Here is an 18916-nt window from a genome sequence, read left to right as displayed (position 1 = left end):
TAGTAAACAAGGGTAAATAAAGGACAAATAAAAATGTGATATTATCAGGAGAGAGCAGACGTTGCAAGCATGTTTCGGTGCATAATCACTGTTAGCGGTGGATCAAACAATACCGCTTACTTTAAAATTAAATTGGTTGTTAGATAAAACATTTATCAGAGGTCAGGTCAATTGATATCAAAGCTTAGTATAGTGAATATTATACCAATCATCTTCTGAGCTGTTGAATCTTTCCACTTCTATCTTTATTGGGATGTTTAACACAAATTTAAAATTAATACCTCAGAAAAAAGTTATATTTATATTAAACATATATATATATACATAAAATTGTTTAACTAGTAAATCTTCAACAATCTTTTTTTCTTTCTCTGCAATTTGAAGTTTACGAATGAATTGTACCAATCATCTTCTGAAACTCTCTTCTAACTTTATTAAGACATCAAACAAAATTATAAAATTATTTTTTTTTTACTAGTAAATCTTTCACAAAATTTTTATTACTCTCCAATTATAAGTTTTATGAAAGTTTGTAACCGGTCTCAAATCTTCATCCTTAGAGCTAGCTGCCACTACTTGAAACTTGAGAGTTCTTGTACGCAGTTGTTTGTATCCGTTGGACGTGAAACCTGTGCTTTGTAATATTTTGAATCACCCCACGTCCAAGTCGAAGATGAAACGAAAGAGCTCTGAATTCGTTCACCTTCACGTCTCTCGTAGAATATTTGATACCTATTTCTCAAAACTCTTAAATTGTAAGCTTTTTCTTTGTTCTTCTGACATTTTAATGTTTTTTTTCTCCGCCAAAGTGGGATGAAAGTAAACAATAATATCAACTTCAATGACCTAGAGGTGAAGAATTCGCGATACGAACCGGCGCGTGCCGATAACGAAACGTAAACAATAGTAGCGACCTCGCGGGCTTATCTAATTGTTATTTAATTGAGGTCAATTGCTTTTTAATTGGGTCAAGGTTATCTGGCACGTGCTTATCTTAAAATATGCGGAAATGTCAAAGGTTATCACTGATAAGGGACCCCCCGCAGAGAGATAACAGGGGTCAAAGGTCCTGTCCCAGAACCTACACTTTATAACTACTTAAATAACAAGCAATGAATACGCTATCAAAGTTAACGTACAAATAAACATGCAAAGGCTATAATATTCAACACCAATAACAATAACAACATATTCAACAGATTTGGTAAACAAACTAAGTAACAGACAACTTGATGGTATTATTAATACTGTTACTATAATTCAGTCAACCGACGTCAAACTGAAACTGCCAATAATACTCAGTCGTCTGTAAACGCGGAAATGTATAACATTTCCTTCCAATTATTAGATTTTCATTAAACTACTCCAGTAAGTTTGGATGTATTATAACTCAACCTAACGTTAAAGTGTAATATTGTAACATTGTCAAACTGTTTTGTGACAATAAAGAATAATTATTGCTTATGGTTTTGAAGCTGAGAGCCAATTTTCATTATAAGAAAGCATACGACCTGGTTTTTCTTAAAGTCAATAATGCAATTTTCCTAACTAAGGAGTTAATCGTTAAAAATATTAAAAGGTAATGTTTTCTTAATTGTATTTTTCCTAGTTTGATATACTTAAAACCGACCTTCAGGCACATGAATAATAGCCACATCGCCCTCAGACAACAAGACAAGAGACTAAAAGTGGCCACTTCAGGGGGTCTGTATGTGGTTACTCAATGCTGATTTAACATCAATTAACGAGTCTTTACGTTAGTTTTAAACGTGCCAAGCTTTAAAAGAAACATATGATCTGAGAAAAGTTGTCATTTTGTAACCCTTTTGTAACCTTCCCATTTCGACTACCTCCGAAACTAGCGTTGCTGACAATCGATTTCTTTCTTAGAAAGGATTCCTGAATTGATTTTCAGAAAAACCAGATTGTCTACAGCTCGAAATTGCTTGGAATACACCTTGATCGAGGGTTGACATGGAACGATCACATTGACCATGTTTGCGCCAAACTATCCTCAGGCATTTATGTTTTGAGGTCTCTAGCCAAATATTGCCCTACTCAGGTTCTGATGACGGCATATTATGGCTTGATTTACCCCCATCGCTGCTACGGATTGGTATTGTGGGGTGCTTGTGCAAACAAACAGTTGAAGATAGTGTTTAAATTGCAAAAACAAGCGATTTGACATTTGCATTTCAGAGAGTCTTGCAGAAAAACCTTCAAAAAATTGCAGCTGTTGACTCTGCCGGGTCTCTAGATTTTTGAAACAACTCTGTTTTGTATGTCTAAATGTATCAAGACAAGTGGCCGAGACATACATTCGTATGAGACCAGAGGCAGAGATAACTACGGAACTGGTAAACACATAACAGTGGTTTATGAACATCTGCCCTCACAGGCATGTATCCTAATACGTTAGTATAACCAGCTGTTTAATAATATGTTTATTGTTAACAGCTGTTGTTGTTATTACTCGGTTTGTAAAACAGCTCTTATGTAATACATACCCTACGAGTGGTAAATTGGCGACTGAGGAGTGGTTGGTAAGTAAGGAATGTGAAGGGGGAAGTGAGTCCGCGTTTCCTCTCCCACTTCGCATCTCTCTCTCTCTCTCTCTCTCTCTCTCTCTCCTCTCCCTCTCTCACTCCCTCACCCTCCCTCACTCTCTCCCACCCTATCTCTCTCTTCTCATCTCTTTCTCCCTCTCGTCCTCTCACTCTTTCTCACCCTACCTCCCTCCATCTTCCTCGCCTCTCTCTCACACCCCCTCACTTAACAGGCCGCTTTCATAGCGGCTCATCTATAGTTTAACCGTTATAAAACCTAACCTAGAATGTCATTATTTCAGGGTTTGGCGTGCGTCACTTTCAGACGATCATGTGTTTCACATGTCTGGTGTTCGCTTACGGTCTGAGGGTGAATCTGTCAGTGGCAATCGTGGCTATGACTGATAAGAAGACAGCAGATTCTGGCATAAAGGTAGAGCTGGTGTTTTGTACAAACAAACAAACAAACAAAGGGAATAAGTATTGTGGCAGTGCTTTAATGCTACTTTGCTACGTTTCGAAGTCTTTGAGTCATATTAATCAAATCATTGAATCCTAATTCTATTGTTAAGATGAAAATACTGTGATTCGTAGTTAAATCTATTTCCAAAAGTTTATTTTAATGAGTAAGAAAACACACACTAGTGACGAAAATTCTTCTATCCCATCTAGCCAACATACTAGCTTTGTAGTTGTTGATTTGATAGAGGACAAGCAACCCTTGCTGAGTTTCCATGGAAAGAAGAATACAAAACTTTGACTGTACTACTCATCTCTCAGCTCACGCGGTGATGCCTGTTGTTGAGATTCCCAGAACTGTAATGTTCCAGCCCACATTCTATCATGTAAGAGGTTCCCCACGTGAAAAGTAAGGGCACTACGAGCCAATTATTTTTCTTCTCAAACTTTTCGTTACGACCAAAACGATGTCTTATGTAGCTATTAGCAAAATTTTTGACAAATCACAATCATAATGAAACCTAAGAATAAACAAATTTAAAAGCAACTTGTGCTCTTGTATGACACTTTGATATGTGACATACATACCATGTAAACTAATGAAAATGAGCTATATATATGAAATTTTGCATGCATGCTAAGCGAATTGTGTTAGACACGTAGTGTGGCGTACTCCTTATTAGATGTTAGAAGTATTCTTAAATTTTGTTATTATGATACAAACTGTTTTCCAGGTTCTGCCTTGGGATATTGCCCAGAAAGGTGTGATCCTCAGCTCCATGTTCTGGGGCTATGTTATACTACAGATACCCGCGGGGCACCTGTCTCGAATCATCGGGTCGAAAACTATGCTATTTTGGTCGATGGTGTTTTGCTCCATCGTCACAATTTTTACACCCTTTATATCACTCAACTGCGACTGGTTGGTGTTCTGCTTCAGTAGATTCCTCCAAGGCCTTGGCCAGGTACGGGTTTGTAGTAAACAGATCCTTTGTCGTAGTGACTATATGCAGCTAAGTAGGGTAAGGATCCACCAGCCGAGAGCCAGTTAGCACTGTGGAAGCATACAACTTCACCCAGCAGGGATCACTTCTGGCTGGTTTATACCTTCCAGTTGAAAACAACAAGCGATTATAAAATAAAAATTATGAATGATGTAACTAAGTTGTCAGGCAGAAGAACCAGATTTTCAAGAACAGCAAGAAATTGGGATTAGATATGGAAATAATAATAAAAAAATTCATGGTAATACATTAAAAAATTAAATGAAGGAAAATGGAAATAAATTTTAATAAAAGTATACCAGTGATATAAACAGTACAATAGTGTCTAATGTTAGTGAAATGGCTTTAACTCAAGAAAAATATAATTATGATTTGAGTATTAGAGTATATTTTTAGCAGTATCAGCTATAGTCTTTGAGTTCGTACTTATGATGTGCACTTACTAAAAGGTTCCACTGTACATATTAAGTAGGATTGAATCTACCTATTAACTACGATAGTGTAAACAAATGTTTTCTCTATGAATCATGACTACGACGATTATAATTTCAACTAAAATTTACATAGACATTTTATAAGTATTTTGAAGCTCATTTACAAAACTTTCTTTTCTACCCGTATGTCCTTTTTGGTTGTTTTGATTTTAATACAAATTGGCATGGTGAGCATTTTATGGATTAAATTTCAACCAAACAGTTATAAAGCAGTGGTTATTCTGCTTCGCCTTGGTAGATGTTACATAAACACGTACAAAGGTTTTCAAGGCTTTTTATTTCCAAGGTACGGTGGAATTCCATCATTACTGGTATCTTAGAGCCAGTGTTTACTTCTTCAAGAAACCCCTGTATATTTCTTTTAAACTATGTATGTCCTTTGCATTCTATTTGCAGTATGTCAATGGCTTTATTCTGACTAAATATTTGACTAGTTCCACTTATTTCAGGGTTTTTTCTTTCCCTGTCTCAACACACACATTTCGAAGTGGGCCACTTCCCAGGAGCGCAACAGAGTGGTCGGATTTGTTTACGTAGGTAGGTGGTCACATCTGAGATTTGATAGCAATGATAACACATGGTACTACAGGTAACGCTGTTTTGCATCGTTTTTTTATTTGAAACATGATAGTATAACATTACAATACGTATATCTTCATTCGGAATGTAATTAAATAAGTGTGCTCAACACAATCAAGACTCAGTGGGATTGTCTGTAAAACTATTTGTTTGGTTGTGATAGAGCCGAGAACCGAGATGTCAAGTGTAGAGCGAAGGAAGAGAGGATCTTATTGAGTGGCTGGAGGGGTAAGGTAGGGTAAGGAGACTGCCGTTGGTGGGGGAAGGGTGAGTGGGCTCCTGCACGTGCACCCACGAGCTGCGCGGCCGGAAGCAGACTGAAAATCCGAAGGCGCGCTATCTTTTTAAGAATCAACTCAAATTCAATATTTATGCCTTTTTTTAATAATTTAAATACTCCAAATGTTATATATCATTCTCCCAGAGGAAGTAACAAATTTTTAATTCCAAAATACATAAAATTAATATTTTATATATAGCAAAGTATATAGTCCAAGTAATGGTACGATGTTTATGCTAGAGTCTCCATCGGTTTCCATCCTTTTCTCTCTTGAACTTCCATGAGAGTTCTGAGTTCCAGTTGGTCCTCTGGGATTATCACAATCAGACATCAGAGTATTGGCACCAGGGCAGGATTTATCTTCTCCTCTAAAGTCTCTCTGGGTTCCTTAAAATTGTTCTAGACCTTTTATGGAGAAAACGAAAAAAAATGGGATTAATGGATTAACTATTTATAAATGTATCTACTTCCAAATCTTGCACAATCCAAAAGCCGATAATCTGACGTCTGCAGGAGGCCAAGTAGGTGCGACCCTGACCATGTTCGTGGCAGGGTACCTGGCAGCAAGTTCCTGGAGATGGCCCAGTATCTTCTACGTGACCGGAAGCTGTGGACTCCTCTGGGCTCTGATGTGGCTGTACGTGGGTGCCGACGATCCTGACTCTCACTCCACAATCAGTGATGGCGAGAGGGCTTACATCAAGTCTTCACTCGTCAATTCCTCCGACCAGAGCAAGGTATATTTATACAGAAATGTATAATAATAATTTTGCAGTATTGATACTAATGCCATTGGAATTAATTCTATAGAATAATAATGTTTAAGTGTTCATGATTCAAAGTTAAGAGATTTAAACTCCAGTATAACATTTGGCTTAAGTAAGAAAGCGTGTCCCTCGTTATTTATTGCCGTTTTACAGAACAATTTGAATTGTTTTGTTTCATCTTTAACGTCATGAAATTGCTGGCGAAAACCAATAAAGTCATTCTAACTTGGGTGCCTGGACATAGAGGAATCACAGGAAATGAAGGGGCAGACAGTTGCGCTAACTTGGGAGCCAACTGTCCTCTTACCGGTCCTGAACCAACGTGTGGGGTCTCATATAACTTATCACGTAGATCAGTTACCAAGTGGATGGTTAACAAACACCTACAACATTGGAGAAATACTGAGAGGAATGTACAAGCAAAGCGGATGCTCAAGGGACCATCAAGGAACATTGCAGCAGATGCCCTTAGAATGAGTAGAACGGAGATCCGAAAGGTGACTGATTTTATTACAGGTCATTGGATATTCCGAAGTCACCTGAACAGAATAGGTATTCCAGTTCAGGAAACACTGTGCAGGAAATGTGGCGAGGCTAACGAAACACCCTAGCACGTCATATTTGAATGTCCGGCATTACAGAGCAAACGCTCAAGATCTCTAGGCGTTCTTATGCATACGGAAGAGGGGTTGGAACAGGAAAGCATTGTTCAGAAGATCTCATGGTTTTGTAAAGGCCTGGGATTTGATACAGCTTAAACCTGGGAGAGGGTGCACAATAAGCCGGATGGCTGAGAGGCAACTACCAGGCCTAGGAAACCTGGCCCTCTGTTACAAAAAAAAAAGAAAAAAAGTCTTCCATCGTCAATTCCTTAGACCTGAGCAAGGTATATTTACACAGAAGAGATAATGATTGTAGTATTGGTGCTGACAATCCTGCCTCTCACTCCACAATCAGTGATGGTGAGAGGGCGTACATCAAGTCTTCCCTCGTCAATTCCTCCGACCAGAGCAAGGTATGTTTATACAGAAGTGATAATGATTGTAGTATTGGTGCTGACGATCCTGACCCTCACTCCACAATCAGTGACGGCGAGAGGGCTTACATCAAGTCTTCCCTCGTCAATTCCTCCGACCAGAGCAAGGTATATTTATACAGAAATGTATAATAATAATTGTAGTATTGGTACTAATGCCATTGGAATTAATTCTATAGAATAATAATGTTTCAGTGTTCACGATCCTGATAACTCCAGGATAAAATTTTGCTTAGGTAAGAAAGCGTGTCTCTCGATATTTATTGCCGTTTTACAGAACAATTTGAATAGTTTTGTTTCATCTTTAACGTCAATTCTCTTTTATACGCCGTTTTCAGGTGATCATACCAGAACGAACAAAAACGGACGTTTCAATTATTCCATAAAACAAGTAAAAACCAACAAAAACCCGCACTTTGGTGCGGAAAGGTGAAAGGATATTGTTAATATTTTATTTTCAAAAGGTTAGTACAATTCTCACGTTTCATAATTGTATCTTAATTGGTGCAAAAGATACAATTTTGTCTATAACATACATATCAGACGGAAAACTAGGTTTTAGGACATACCTTTATATGGACTGTTTTGCTCATGTTTATGTGTAGAACAAAATCCCAAAGTATTGGAACACTCTGTAGAAACCAGATACTAACATCTAACATCCCGTTTCCGGTGAGTTAGGATCACTACAACGCAAAATTACACTGAAAACAAATCTTATCACCGACTTTTTACATTGGCATTCTACTCTTTTATTCCCTGTTCCAGTTCCGCCGTCTCCTGTCCAAACAGCTGCTCTCTTGATCAGCTGGCCACGGCCTGCCAATCGGTCGTCGCTGATCGCAGCCACTGCCAGCCGTAGCATCTGTCACTTCTTCGCCGAGCCATTTGCGTAGTTTTATCAAGCGCCAAAATTTGCTTTGTCACAAAGTTTACAGGGCTTAGTCTGCTTTCTACAGAGAGAATATTATAGGAGGATTGTGAAGGAAGCAGGATTTTCCCTAACATATGCCATCACTGAACATATGATAAATCAATAACACTACGTTTCAAGATCTGTAAATCTGATCTCTTCTTCAGGTAAATTCCTAACACACAATTAGCCTAAAATTGGATTTTAACTATTTACAGTCCGAGGTGGTTGGTCGACGAATGTAGACCTATTGTCACCTGTACTCTGTAGTTCAGTTCTAATAGTGTTGTGTTTAGATTTTTATCAACTGCATGTTTTAGAATTATTGAAGGTGACACACACCATGCTGGTTGCGTTTCCTGACTTACGCATGTCACAACGCTCTGGTATGATTTGTATATTTGAACCTAGTTTGTAATTATGTGTTAGGTTAGTTATTTACCTGCAGAAGAGATCAGATTGCAGGTATCGAAAACTGATTTTATGTATCACTGAACGATGGCAGATATCCGGAAAAAGCCTCCCGGAAAAAGTTTCTTCCAGGCTATAATAGTTCATATGAGATAACTATATAGTTTCACCTTGAATGAGTTGTGCTAAATGGTTCCTGATCTCAGAACGCTGTAAAGCAACATTTTGTGAAACAGAAAATGAAGACGCCATGGAAGCAGATCATGACATCAGCTCCAGTCCTGGCTCTCGTGGCCTGCGGCATCGGCCAGCTCTGGAGCTACTGGACTCTGGTCACCATGCTTCCTCTCTACTTTGGGCACGTTCTTGGCTTCGACATCAAAAATGCAAGTCAAACCTTACGCTAAACACTGTTTGATTTTCATACATATTAGAGGTTTGTACAATGCTTGGTCAGTACTGTTATACAGTAATGAAAGAAAGTCAAAATCTAACTTTCACCCTACAATAAACTTCGACAAAAAACGTCCGCTTCCTGCTCTTGACGTAACTTATGATATTTCCAGTACCAGTTGAGTCTGTCTTGTCCCGACGAAGAAAATGTACATACGGTGGACTGACAAGGCTGTTACGGACTAGGGGAGTTCATTATTTACTTTCGGTATAAGGAGGAATCCTTATTAAGGTCATACATTACAAAATAATCGTTTATATGTGTTGCGTTATAGAACTCTTGTTTTCCTGTCTGTTTTTCCCTAAAACACTGTTAAAATGCCATACCACAACCCAAAAGAAGCCCACCATTTTCGAGTGGGCTACCGTTTAAAAAAATCGACAGCTTCATTCATTAAAGTTGGTTTCGTAACCTAAACACGGTTAGTATGTACAATTTATTACATGATGTTAACTCGTCACTGGCGCAATCTGGAGTAAAAGTTAGATATTAAGTTACTTTATATTTCAAGTGAATGTTCATTTTTATATATGCAACCTCAAGTTTGATGATGGTGCATTTCCTTCCAAAGGATTTGGCTAAGCTTTGACGAATTCTAACTATCTAGAAGATATTTCTAGAACAAATTGAGTTTGAAGAGTTACAAATATTGGTTTTACTCTGAAGGTTGGAAAACTTCCTAAGATGAAAGGGCCAAATTTGGGCAATCACTACAGGTCCTCTTTCTGCTTATCAGTCTATCTATTTCTTCCCCAAGGTACATATATAACGAATTGAGACAAAGACCTTAAGTTTTGCACGAAATTTCATTTCTGCGAGTGTATTCTTAGATAAGACCATGCTACACGTTCCGTTTTGGGATATGGCTGATTATCAGCGGAACGTAACTGTCCGCGAGTTTCTCATGAACAAATTGAGTCACAGACTTTGCGTAGAGATATGCACGAAATTTCATTTCTGCGAGTGCATTCTTAGATAAGACTATGCTACACGTTCCGTTTTGGGATATGGCTGATTATCAGCGGAACGTAACTGTCCGCGAGTTTCTCATGAACAAATTGAGTCATAGACTTTGCGTAGAGATTTGCACGAAATTTCATTTCTGCGAGTGCATTCTTAGATAAGACCATGCTACATGTTCCGTTATGGAATATGGCTGATTAACAGCCGAACGTAACTGTCTGCGGGGTTCTCATGAACAAATTGAAGTCATAGACTTTTCGTAGAGTTTAGCTCTAAATTTCATTTCTGCGAGTGCATTCTTAGATAAGACCATGCTACATGTTCCGTTATGGGATACGGCTGATTAACAGCCGAACGTAACTGTCTGCGGGATTCTCATGAACAAATTGAAGTCATAGACTTTTCGTAGAGTTTAGCTCTAAATTTCATTTCTGCGAGTGCATTCTTAGATAAGACCATGCTACATGTTCCGTTATGGGATATGGCTGATTAACAGCCGAACGTAACTGTCTGCGGGATTCTCATGAACAAATTGAAGTCATAGACTTTTCGTAGAGTTTAGCTCTAAATTTCATTTCTGCGAGTGGATTCTTAGATAAGACCAGGCTACATGTTCCGTTATGGGATATGGCTAATTAACAGCCGAACGTAACTGTCTGCGGGATTCTCATGAACAAATTGAAGTCATAGACTTTTCGTAGAGTTTAGCTCTAAATTTCATTTATGCGAGTGCATTCTTTGATAAGACCATGATACATGTTCCGTTATGGGATATGGCTGATTAACAGCCGAACGTAACTGTCTGCGGGGTTCTCATGAACAAATTGAAGTCATAAACTTTTCGTAGAGTTTAGCTCTAAATTTAATTTCTGCGAGTGCATTATTAGATAAGACCGTGCTACATGTTCCGTTAAAGTATACGGCTGATTATCAGCGGAACGTGACTGTCCTCGGTATTCTCATGAACAAATTGAGTCATAGACTTTGCGTAGAGTTTTGCACGAAATTTAATTTCTGCGAGTGCATTCTTTGATAAGACCATGATACGTGTTCCGTTTTGGGATATGGCTGATTATCAGCGGAACGTAACTGTCCGCGAGTTTCTCATGAACAAATTGAGTCATAGACTTTGCGTAGAGATTTGCAAGAAATTTCATTCCTGCGAGTGAATGCTTAGATAAGACCATGCTACATGTTCCGTTAAAGTATACGGCTGATTATCAGCGGAACGTGACTGTCCTCGGTATTCTCATGAACAAATTGAGTCATAGACTTTGCGTAGAGTTTTGCACGAAATTTAATTTCTGCGAGTGCATTCTTTGATAAGACCATGATACATGTTCCGTTTTGGGATATGGCTGATTATCAGCTGTGGGCAGACAGAAGCCTCTAGCTGGGAGTGATGTAGGAAACTGTTGACTCTAGTAGGTGTGCCAGGTGAAGTTGCCATAGTAGCTGTGGCCAGACAGAAGCCTCTAGCTGGGAGTGATGTGTCAAACTGTTGACTGTAGTAGGTGTGCTAGGCCAAGTTGCCATAGTAGCTGTGGCCAGACAGAAGCCTCTAGCTGGGAGTGATGTAGGAAACTGTTGACTCTAGTAGGTGTGCCAGGCCAAGTTGCCATCGTAGCTGTGGCCAGACAGAAGCCTCTAGCTGGGAGTGATGTAGGAAACTGTTGACTCTAGTAGGTGGGCCAGGCTATGTTTCCATAGTAACTGTGGGCAGCTGGAAGCCTCTAGCTGGGAGTTATGTAGGAAACTGTTGACTCTAGTAGGTGGGCCAGGCCAAGTTGCCATAGTAGCTGTGGGCAGACAGAAGCCTCTAGCTGGGAGTGATGTAGGAAACTGTTGACTCTAGTAGGTGTGCCAGGCCAAGTTGCCATAGTAGCTGTGGCCAGACAGAAGCCTCTAGCTGGGAGTGATGTGTCAAACTGTTGACTCTAGTAGGTGTGCCAGGTCAAGTTGCCATAGTAGCTGTGGCCAGACAGAAGCCTCTAGCTGGGAGTGATGTGTCAAACTGTTGACTCTAGTAGGTGTGCCAGGTCAAGTTGCCATAGTAGCTGTGGCCAGACAGAAGCCTCAAGCTGGGAGTGATGTGTCAAACTGTTGACTCTAGTAGGTGGGCCAGGCCAAGTTTCCATAGTAGCTGTGGCCAGACAGAAGCCTCTAGCTGGGAGTGATGTAGGAAACTGTTGACTCTAGTAGGTGGGCCAGGCTATGTTTCCATAGTAGCTGTGGGCAGCTGGAAGCCTCTAGCTGGGAGTTATGTAGGAAACTGTTGACTCTAGTAGGTGGGCCAGGTGAAGTTGCCATAGTAGCTGTGGCCAGACAGAAGCCTCTAGCTGGGAGTGATGTAGGAAACTGTTGACTCTAGTAGGTGTGCCAGGTGAAGTTGCCATAGTAGCTGTGGCCAGACAGAAGCCTCTAGCTGGGAGTGATGTGTCAAACTGTTGACTGTAGTAGGTGTGCTAGGCCAAGTTGCCATAGTAGCTGTGGCCAGACAGAAGCCTCTAGCTGGGAGTGATGTAGGAAACTGTTGACTCTAGTAGGTGTGCCAGGCCAAGTTGCCATCGTAGCTGTGGCCAGACAGAAGCCTCTAGCTGGGAGTGATGTAGGAAACTGTTGACTCTAGTAGGTGGGCCAGGCTATGTTTCCATAGTAACTGTGGGCAGCTGGAAGCCTCTAGCTGGGAGTTATGTAGGAAACTGTTGACTCTAGTAGGTGTGCCAGGTCAAGTTGCCATAGTAGCTGTGGCCAGACAGAAGCCTCTAGCTGGGAGTGATGTGTCAAACTGTTGACTCTAGTAGGTGTGCCAGGTCAAGTTGCCATAGTAGCTGTGGCCAGACAGAAGCCTCTAGCTGGGAGTGATGTGTCAAACTGTTGACTCTAGTAGGTGTGCCAGGTCAAGTTGCCATAGTAGCTGTGGCCAGACAGAAGCCTCAAGCTGGGAGTGATGTGTCAAACTGTTGACTCTAGTAGGTGGGCCAGGCCAAGTTTCCATAGTAGCTGTGGCCAGACAGAAGCCTCTAGCTGGGAGTGATGTAGGAAACTGTTGACTCTAGTAGGTGTGCCAGGCTATGTTTCCATAGTAGCTGTGGGCAGACAGAAGCCTCTAGCTGGGAGTGATGTGTCAAACTGTTGACTCTAGTAGGTGTGCCAGGCCAAGTTGCCATAGTAGCTGTGGCCAGACAGAAGCCTCTAGCTAGGAGTGATGTAGGAAACTGTTGACTCTAGTAGGTGGGCCAGGCCAAGTTGCCATAGTAGCTGTGGGCAGACAGAAGCCTCTAGCTAGGAGTGATGTAGGAAACTGTTGACTCTAGTAGGTGGGCCAGGCCAAGTTGCCATAGTAGCTGTGGGCAGACAGAAGCCTCTAGCTGGGAGTGATGTAGGAAACTGTTGACTCTAGTAGGTGGGCCAGGCCAAGTTGCCATAGTAGCTGTGGGCAGACAGAAGCCTCTAGCTAGGAGTGATGTAGGAAACTGTTGACTCTAGTAGGTGGGCCAGGCCAAGTTGCCATAGTAGCTGTGGGCAGACAGAAGCCTCTAGCTAGGAGTGATGTAGGAAACTGTTGACTCTAGTAGGTGGGCCAGGCCAAGTTGCCATAGTAGCTGTGGGCAGACAGAAGCCTCTAGCTGGGAGTGATGTAGGAAACTGTTGACTCTAGTAGGTGGGCCAGGCCAAGTTGCCATAGTAGCTGTGGGCAGACAGAAGCCTCTAGCTGGGAGTGATGTAGGAAACTGTTGACTCTAGTAGGTGGGCCAAGCCAAGTTGCCATAGTAGCTGTGGGCAGACAGAAGCCTCTAGCTGGGAGTGATGTAGGAAACTGTTGACTCTAGTAGGTGTGCCAGGACAAGTTGCCATAGTAGCTGTGGGCAGACAGAAGCCTCTAGCTGGGAGTGATGTAGGAAACTGTTGACTCTAGTAGGTGGGCCAGGCCAAGTTGCCATAGTAGCTGTGGCCAGACAGAAGCCTCTAGCTGGGAGTGATGTAGGAAACTGTTGACTCTAGTAGGTGGGCCAGGCCAAGTTGCCATAGTAGCTGTGGGCAGACAGAAGCCTCTAGCTGGGAGTGATGTAGGAAACTGTTGACTCTAGTAGGTGGGCCAGGCTATGTTTCCACAGTAGCTGTGGGCAGACAGAAGCCTCTAGCTGGGAGTGATGTGTCAAACTGTTGACTCTAGTAGGTGTGCCAGGCCAAGTTGCCATAGTAGCTGTGGCCAGACAGAAGCCTCTAGCTGGGAGTGATGTAGGAAACTGTTGACTCTAGTAGGTGGGCCAGGCTATGTTTCCATAGTAGCTGTGGGCAGCTGGAAGCCTCTAGTTGGGAGTTATGTAGGAAACTGTTCACTCTAGTAGGTGTGCCAAGCCAAGTTGCCATAGTAGCTGTGAGCAGCTGGAAGCCTCTAGCTGGGAGTGATGTAGGAAACTGTTGACTCTAGTAGGTGGGCCAGGCCAAGTTGCTATAGTTGTCATGTGCTGCTGGAAGCCTCCTACTAGGAGTGATGTAGTGAATTAACTATTTATTTGTTAGTTTAGAAAATACTTACAGTTCTAAATGAATATAACAAAAAATCCAATTATACAATTTCTTGTTCCATTATACGGTTAATATTTGTTTTACTTTAGTTAGTAGGAAACCTAAATACACATTTAACTTATCAAAAATTTAATTATGAAACTTTAACAATAACACACGTCACGTTATTATATTTGATCCATTTAAATCATAATCCAACTTATTACTTAATGTTAAAAAATATTATACTACGGAATGAAGTATTAATTTGTAAAAGCTGCATCAAAGCATCCTCATTGGGTTGATAAATTCTACAATTTAAATGGTTTTAATTTGTAAATAGTTTTATGTTAGTAAATAAAATAGTAGTTCGGTTATATGCGTTTTAATCATATAGGCATAAGAGAAATTTTAACCTATTTTCATAAAAAGATGTAACAAGACAAAAATAATTTCATTTTTGATAAAAACATTAAAGATGAGGCAATGCCTCTATTTATTTTTTAGTATTGTTACAGTACCAACTATAGTGTTTTAATAAAATAAAAATTTACTAATTTGACTCTTACTCACTTTACTGTTAAATTTATTATTAAGCTATTATCTTTCGCCTTATTAAAGATTTATTTTTTTATAGATAATTAACAAGGACAACTGGTATCGAATTAGTTAGATGATCCTATTGCTGGTAGGAGTAAGACAATCATATCATTATTATTAAAAGTGAAATGGATATATCAGATTAAAACTTTGAAAAGTTCAGTAATGTATCACAGATACGCATTATTAACCCCTTAGCAATTTTATTTTTGAGCTTAAAATTGTGATGATTTGCTGAATCTTTGTGTTGTTTTGTACAGAAACAGGTCTTTAGAGTTTAGATATACATTTTTTAATCAAAAAATATTATTTTTAGTGCTTTTAAAATTTTGTTTTTTTATTTATTGGTACATTAAGTCATTTTCACTATTCTAACTGTGCCATAATCACACAAAGAAGTCAATTAGTAATTTGTGAATCAGATAGGCCCGTATCCATGGTACAATAAATACTACAAATAAAACTATAAAATACTCCAGGACGGATGACGTATTGATGACGTACAACATGCTAGCTGTCTGCACTGTGCAACTGCAGAGAACTAACCAAGGTGCAAACACTCATGACAGAGAACAGAGAACCAAGGAAGTGCTGACACCTAGTAGAAAACGGCAGAACTACTTGCACAACGCAGGGTTGCCATAGAAGTGCTTCTTGCCCATAATACGGCAGACAACAGAATGAAACAGGAACAATATAACGAAGCGTAATTGTAAGTCAATATCACACTTTTACGAACTCATAATGAACATAATATTACGTAAAAACCGTAAAGGGGTTATAAACAAGTTTGCTAATTGTGTGGTTCTTACCTTGAGTGCAGCATATATCAGCAAAACGCAGGTGCAGAAGTGAAACATGATAAACACAATCACTGACTTCAGATAACCTGCTATATCTGAAACAAAGAGTATTATTTCAATCAACTTCTGTATTATATTCATTATTTTGTGTTCATAATTATTAAATGTTTAGTAAATTAAAAGGTTTATACTGATTTAAAGACAGTAAAGTTGCTGAAACTAGTGAAAGCTTAGAAAATATGTGTAATTTGTACATTTTGCAATTCCAAAAACATTTATTACAGAGCAACTCCCAATGCAACATTGATACAACCAACTGAAATGTAATTCGTTATGAATACAGGGACTACTTCATTATTTTAAGCTTTAGCAATTGTTACAAGTACTGGAATCGAAGGTATGTGATCACCAAATATTTTGAACTAATCACATTTTATTTGACTAACATAAACTTTGATTGGGAAAAAACTAGTTCTCTGAAACCCTAACAAGGACACCCTCAGCTTACATACATATACAAACTTAACAACATATAAAACTTAATAATAATATTAATTCACCTATAAGAAGCAAATTCCACATTTGAGGAACAAACATATCCAAAGTCTTATTGGTTATAAGTAAGTTTACAAATTACTCGTAGAAAATAAATAAATAACGACATATTGCACCAACAATTATTGTTGTGTTAATGCATAGCTGTATATACAGGGTGTCCAAAAAGTCCTGGGATGGTTAAATGTTTTCGAAACGATTTAAGATAGAGCTAGAAAACTTCGTACAGACTTACTAGATACAAAAATTGAATTTAACGCATATCTAGTGACTCACTACCTACTTCCTCAGGGTACGGCCCACAAGTTAAAGATGCACATCAAATTAAAGATCTTTATCAGTAGATGCCTTGAGTTTTCAATTAAGCACTATAAATAATAAACTATTAATGCTTAATACATTGTCATTTCATCCCTAAACTATGCTATTGTAATGGGTTCAGCAATCATAAATGATCTAGTTTTGCCTGTGAATAAATTAATAAAACTAACATGAACTTGGTTATGATTACCTAATACTCGTAAATTCAAGCCATTTTTGAACAGCTGCCATTTCTGGATTGGTTTTCTGTTTGATCTCAGGTTTGCGATCTCCTCTACTAAGACAATGTTTGGTTCTTTTTGTAAATTGAATTCGTATCAGCTTTATTTTTTTAAACGTTTATTATGATAATAAAGTATTGTTACATTTCTGGAAGGTATCTAGCACAAGTTACATTAAATTTGAATAGATTAATCTAGAATTTGCTTCATATTCGTAAAAGCGTAACCAAAGGTAAAGCTCCTTGGAGAAATGACATCATAATAAAACACACCAAATTAAAGAATAAGTTGCGAAACAAATATTGGAAAACCAAGGACAGTGATGATTGGAAAGATTACAAAGAGAGCTCGCAATAACCTGGATAAATTGGTGTGGAGGACTAAGAAAGCCTTTTTTGCAGAATAGTTGTCATCTAATAAAAATCCAAAAGAATTTTGAACGTGCCTAAAGAAATGTAATGTTGTTGGAAATAACAAAAGTAAAAGTTTCCCACTTCAATTAAATATTGATGATAAAAATAAGTATTTTATTGAAATGGGGTGTGGAAAAGAAGTAAGTACCAAAAAAGTGCCTTCTTTAAGGAAAACAGGCGAGAGGAAGTGGTAAATGATTTCATCTTTTCAACAGTAACAAGTGACGAAGTAAAATCAGCAATGAATGAAATCAAATCAAAAGCAGTCGGGAGTGATGAAATTTCAATAGGTATGATCAAGGCTGTGAGTCCGTATGCCATAGAGGCCATTACACATTTGATAAATGAGTCATTAATAAATGAGATTTTTCCTCAAAACTGGAAAATTAGTCTTGTACACCCTTTGCCAAAGGTGGCAGCCCCTAAATGTGTCGAACAGTTAAGGCCCATATCGATATTACCCGCAATATCCAAGATTCTCGAGAAAATTGTAACAAGACAAATTGTTAATTATATGGAAAGAGAAAACATTTTGCCAAAAACACAATCTGGTTTTAGGAAAAGCCACAGCACATGCACTGCCCTGGTAAACTTATTAAGTGATCTGATCGATGAAAGAGAACAAGGAAGATATAGCTCAGTTGTAATGCTTGATTATTCACAAGCGTTTGATTCAATAAATCATGAACTGCTGGTGGCGAAGATGCATTATTATGGATTTGGCAAAAGTGTAATAGATTGGGTCAAATCATATCTAGATGATAGGAGCCAGATTACAAAGTTGGGAGTTGAGGCATCCGCTGTCTTGTTTAAACGTAGAGGTGTACCTCAGGGAAGTTGTCTGGGCCCAATTCTTTTCAACCTATCAGATTTTCCTTCATGTGTGCAAAACAGTGGAGCACACCTATATGCAGACGACTCACAATTGCACTTGTCATATGCGCCTGGCAACATCGAAGAGGCGTTTCTGAGGATTAACTCTGATCTAGAGTTAATCCTGGCTAATCCTAGAGAATCAGCCAGTGGTCGCATGATAATGGCTTCAAACTCAATGTTAGCAAGTGCACTGTGATTCATCTTGCCCCACACAACCTTGTAGAGGACCTAAGTGACAGGGGTCTGAGAGTCACGATCGGTGGCGAGAGTTTGGCTGTTTGTGACAGCGTGAAGACTCTCGGCGTAGTGCTGGATAGGGACCTTACGTTCTCTAACCATGTCACTTATACCATGCAGCGTGCCATTGGCAGGTTAAGGGGTCTCTACAGGTTTAGGGATCTGCTGCCGGAGTCTGCAAGGCTGCAGTTAATGCAGGCTTTCGTGTTCTCTGTATTTTACTATTGTTATCCTGCTTATGGCAACAGTATCTCGAAGGGAGACCAGGAGCGAATCCATAAGCTTCAAAATTCCGCAATTCGTTTTGTTTTCAAATTGAAACGCTTTGATCGTGTTTCTCCTTATCGAGATGCTGTTGGCCTATTGTCGATGGAAACTGTGTACTTGATAGTAAGTACGCAGAACCTGCTAAGCTATTAGGAATATTCATGGATAATCTATTAAATTGGGATGCTCATGTACGTTTCCTATG

At 39.4% G+C, this 18916-nt stretch overlaps 1 protein-coding gene across 1 annotated transcript; it reads left to right on the top strand.

Annotated features, from left to right (window-relative positions):
- Positions 1-1640: 1640 nt before the first annotated feature.
- Positions 1641-8896, top strand: LOC124368032 (putative inorganic phosphate cotransporter). Its single transcript, XM_046825304.1, has 6 exons — positions 1641-1704; positions 2849-2979; positions 3740-3970; positions 4953-5040; positions 5876-6099; positions 8726-8896. Exons 1-6 carry the CDS (start codon positions 1641-1643, stop codon positions 8894-8896), a joined length of 909 nt encoding a protein of 302 aa, XP_046681260.1.
- Positions 8897-18916: the final 10020 nt, after the last annotated feature.

The sequence above is a fragment of the Homalodisca vitripennis genome, chromosome 8 (assembly GCF_021130785.1).
Source record: "Homalodisca vitripennis isolate AUS2020 chromosome 8, UT_GWSS_2.1, whole genome shotgun sequence".
In the NCBI taxonomy this organism is placed as follows: Eukaryota; Metazoa; Arthropoda; class Insecta; order Hemiptera; family Cicadellidae; genus Homalodisca; species Homalodisca vitripennis.
Note: the sequence above shows the minus strand (reverse complement) of the source record. Positions and strands in the feature narration are given on the sequence as shown.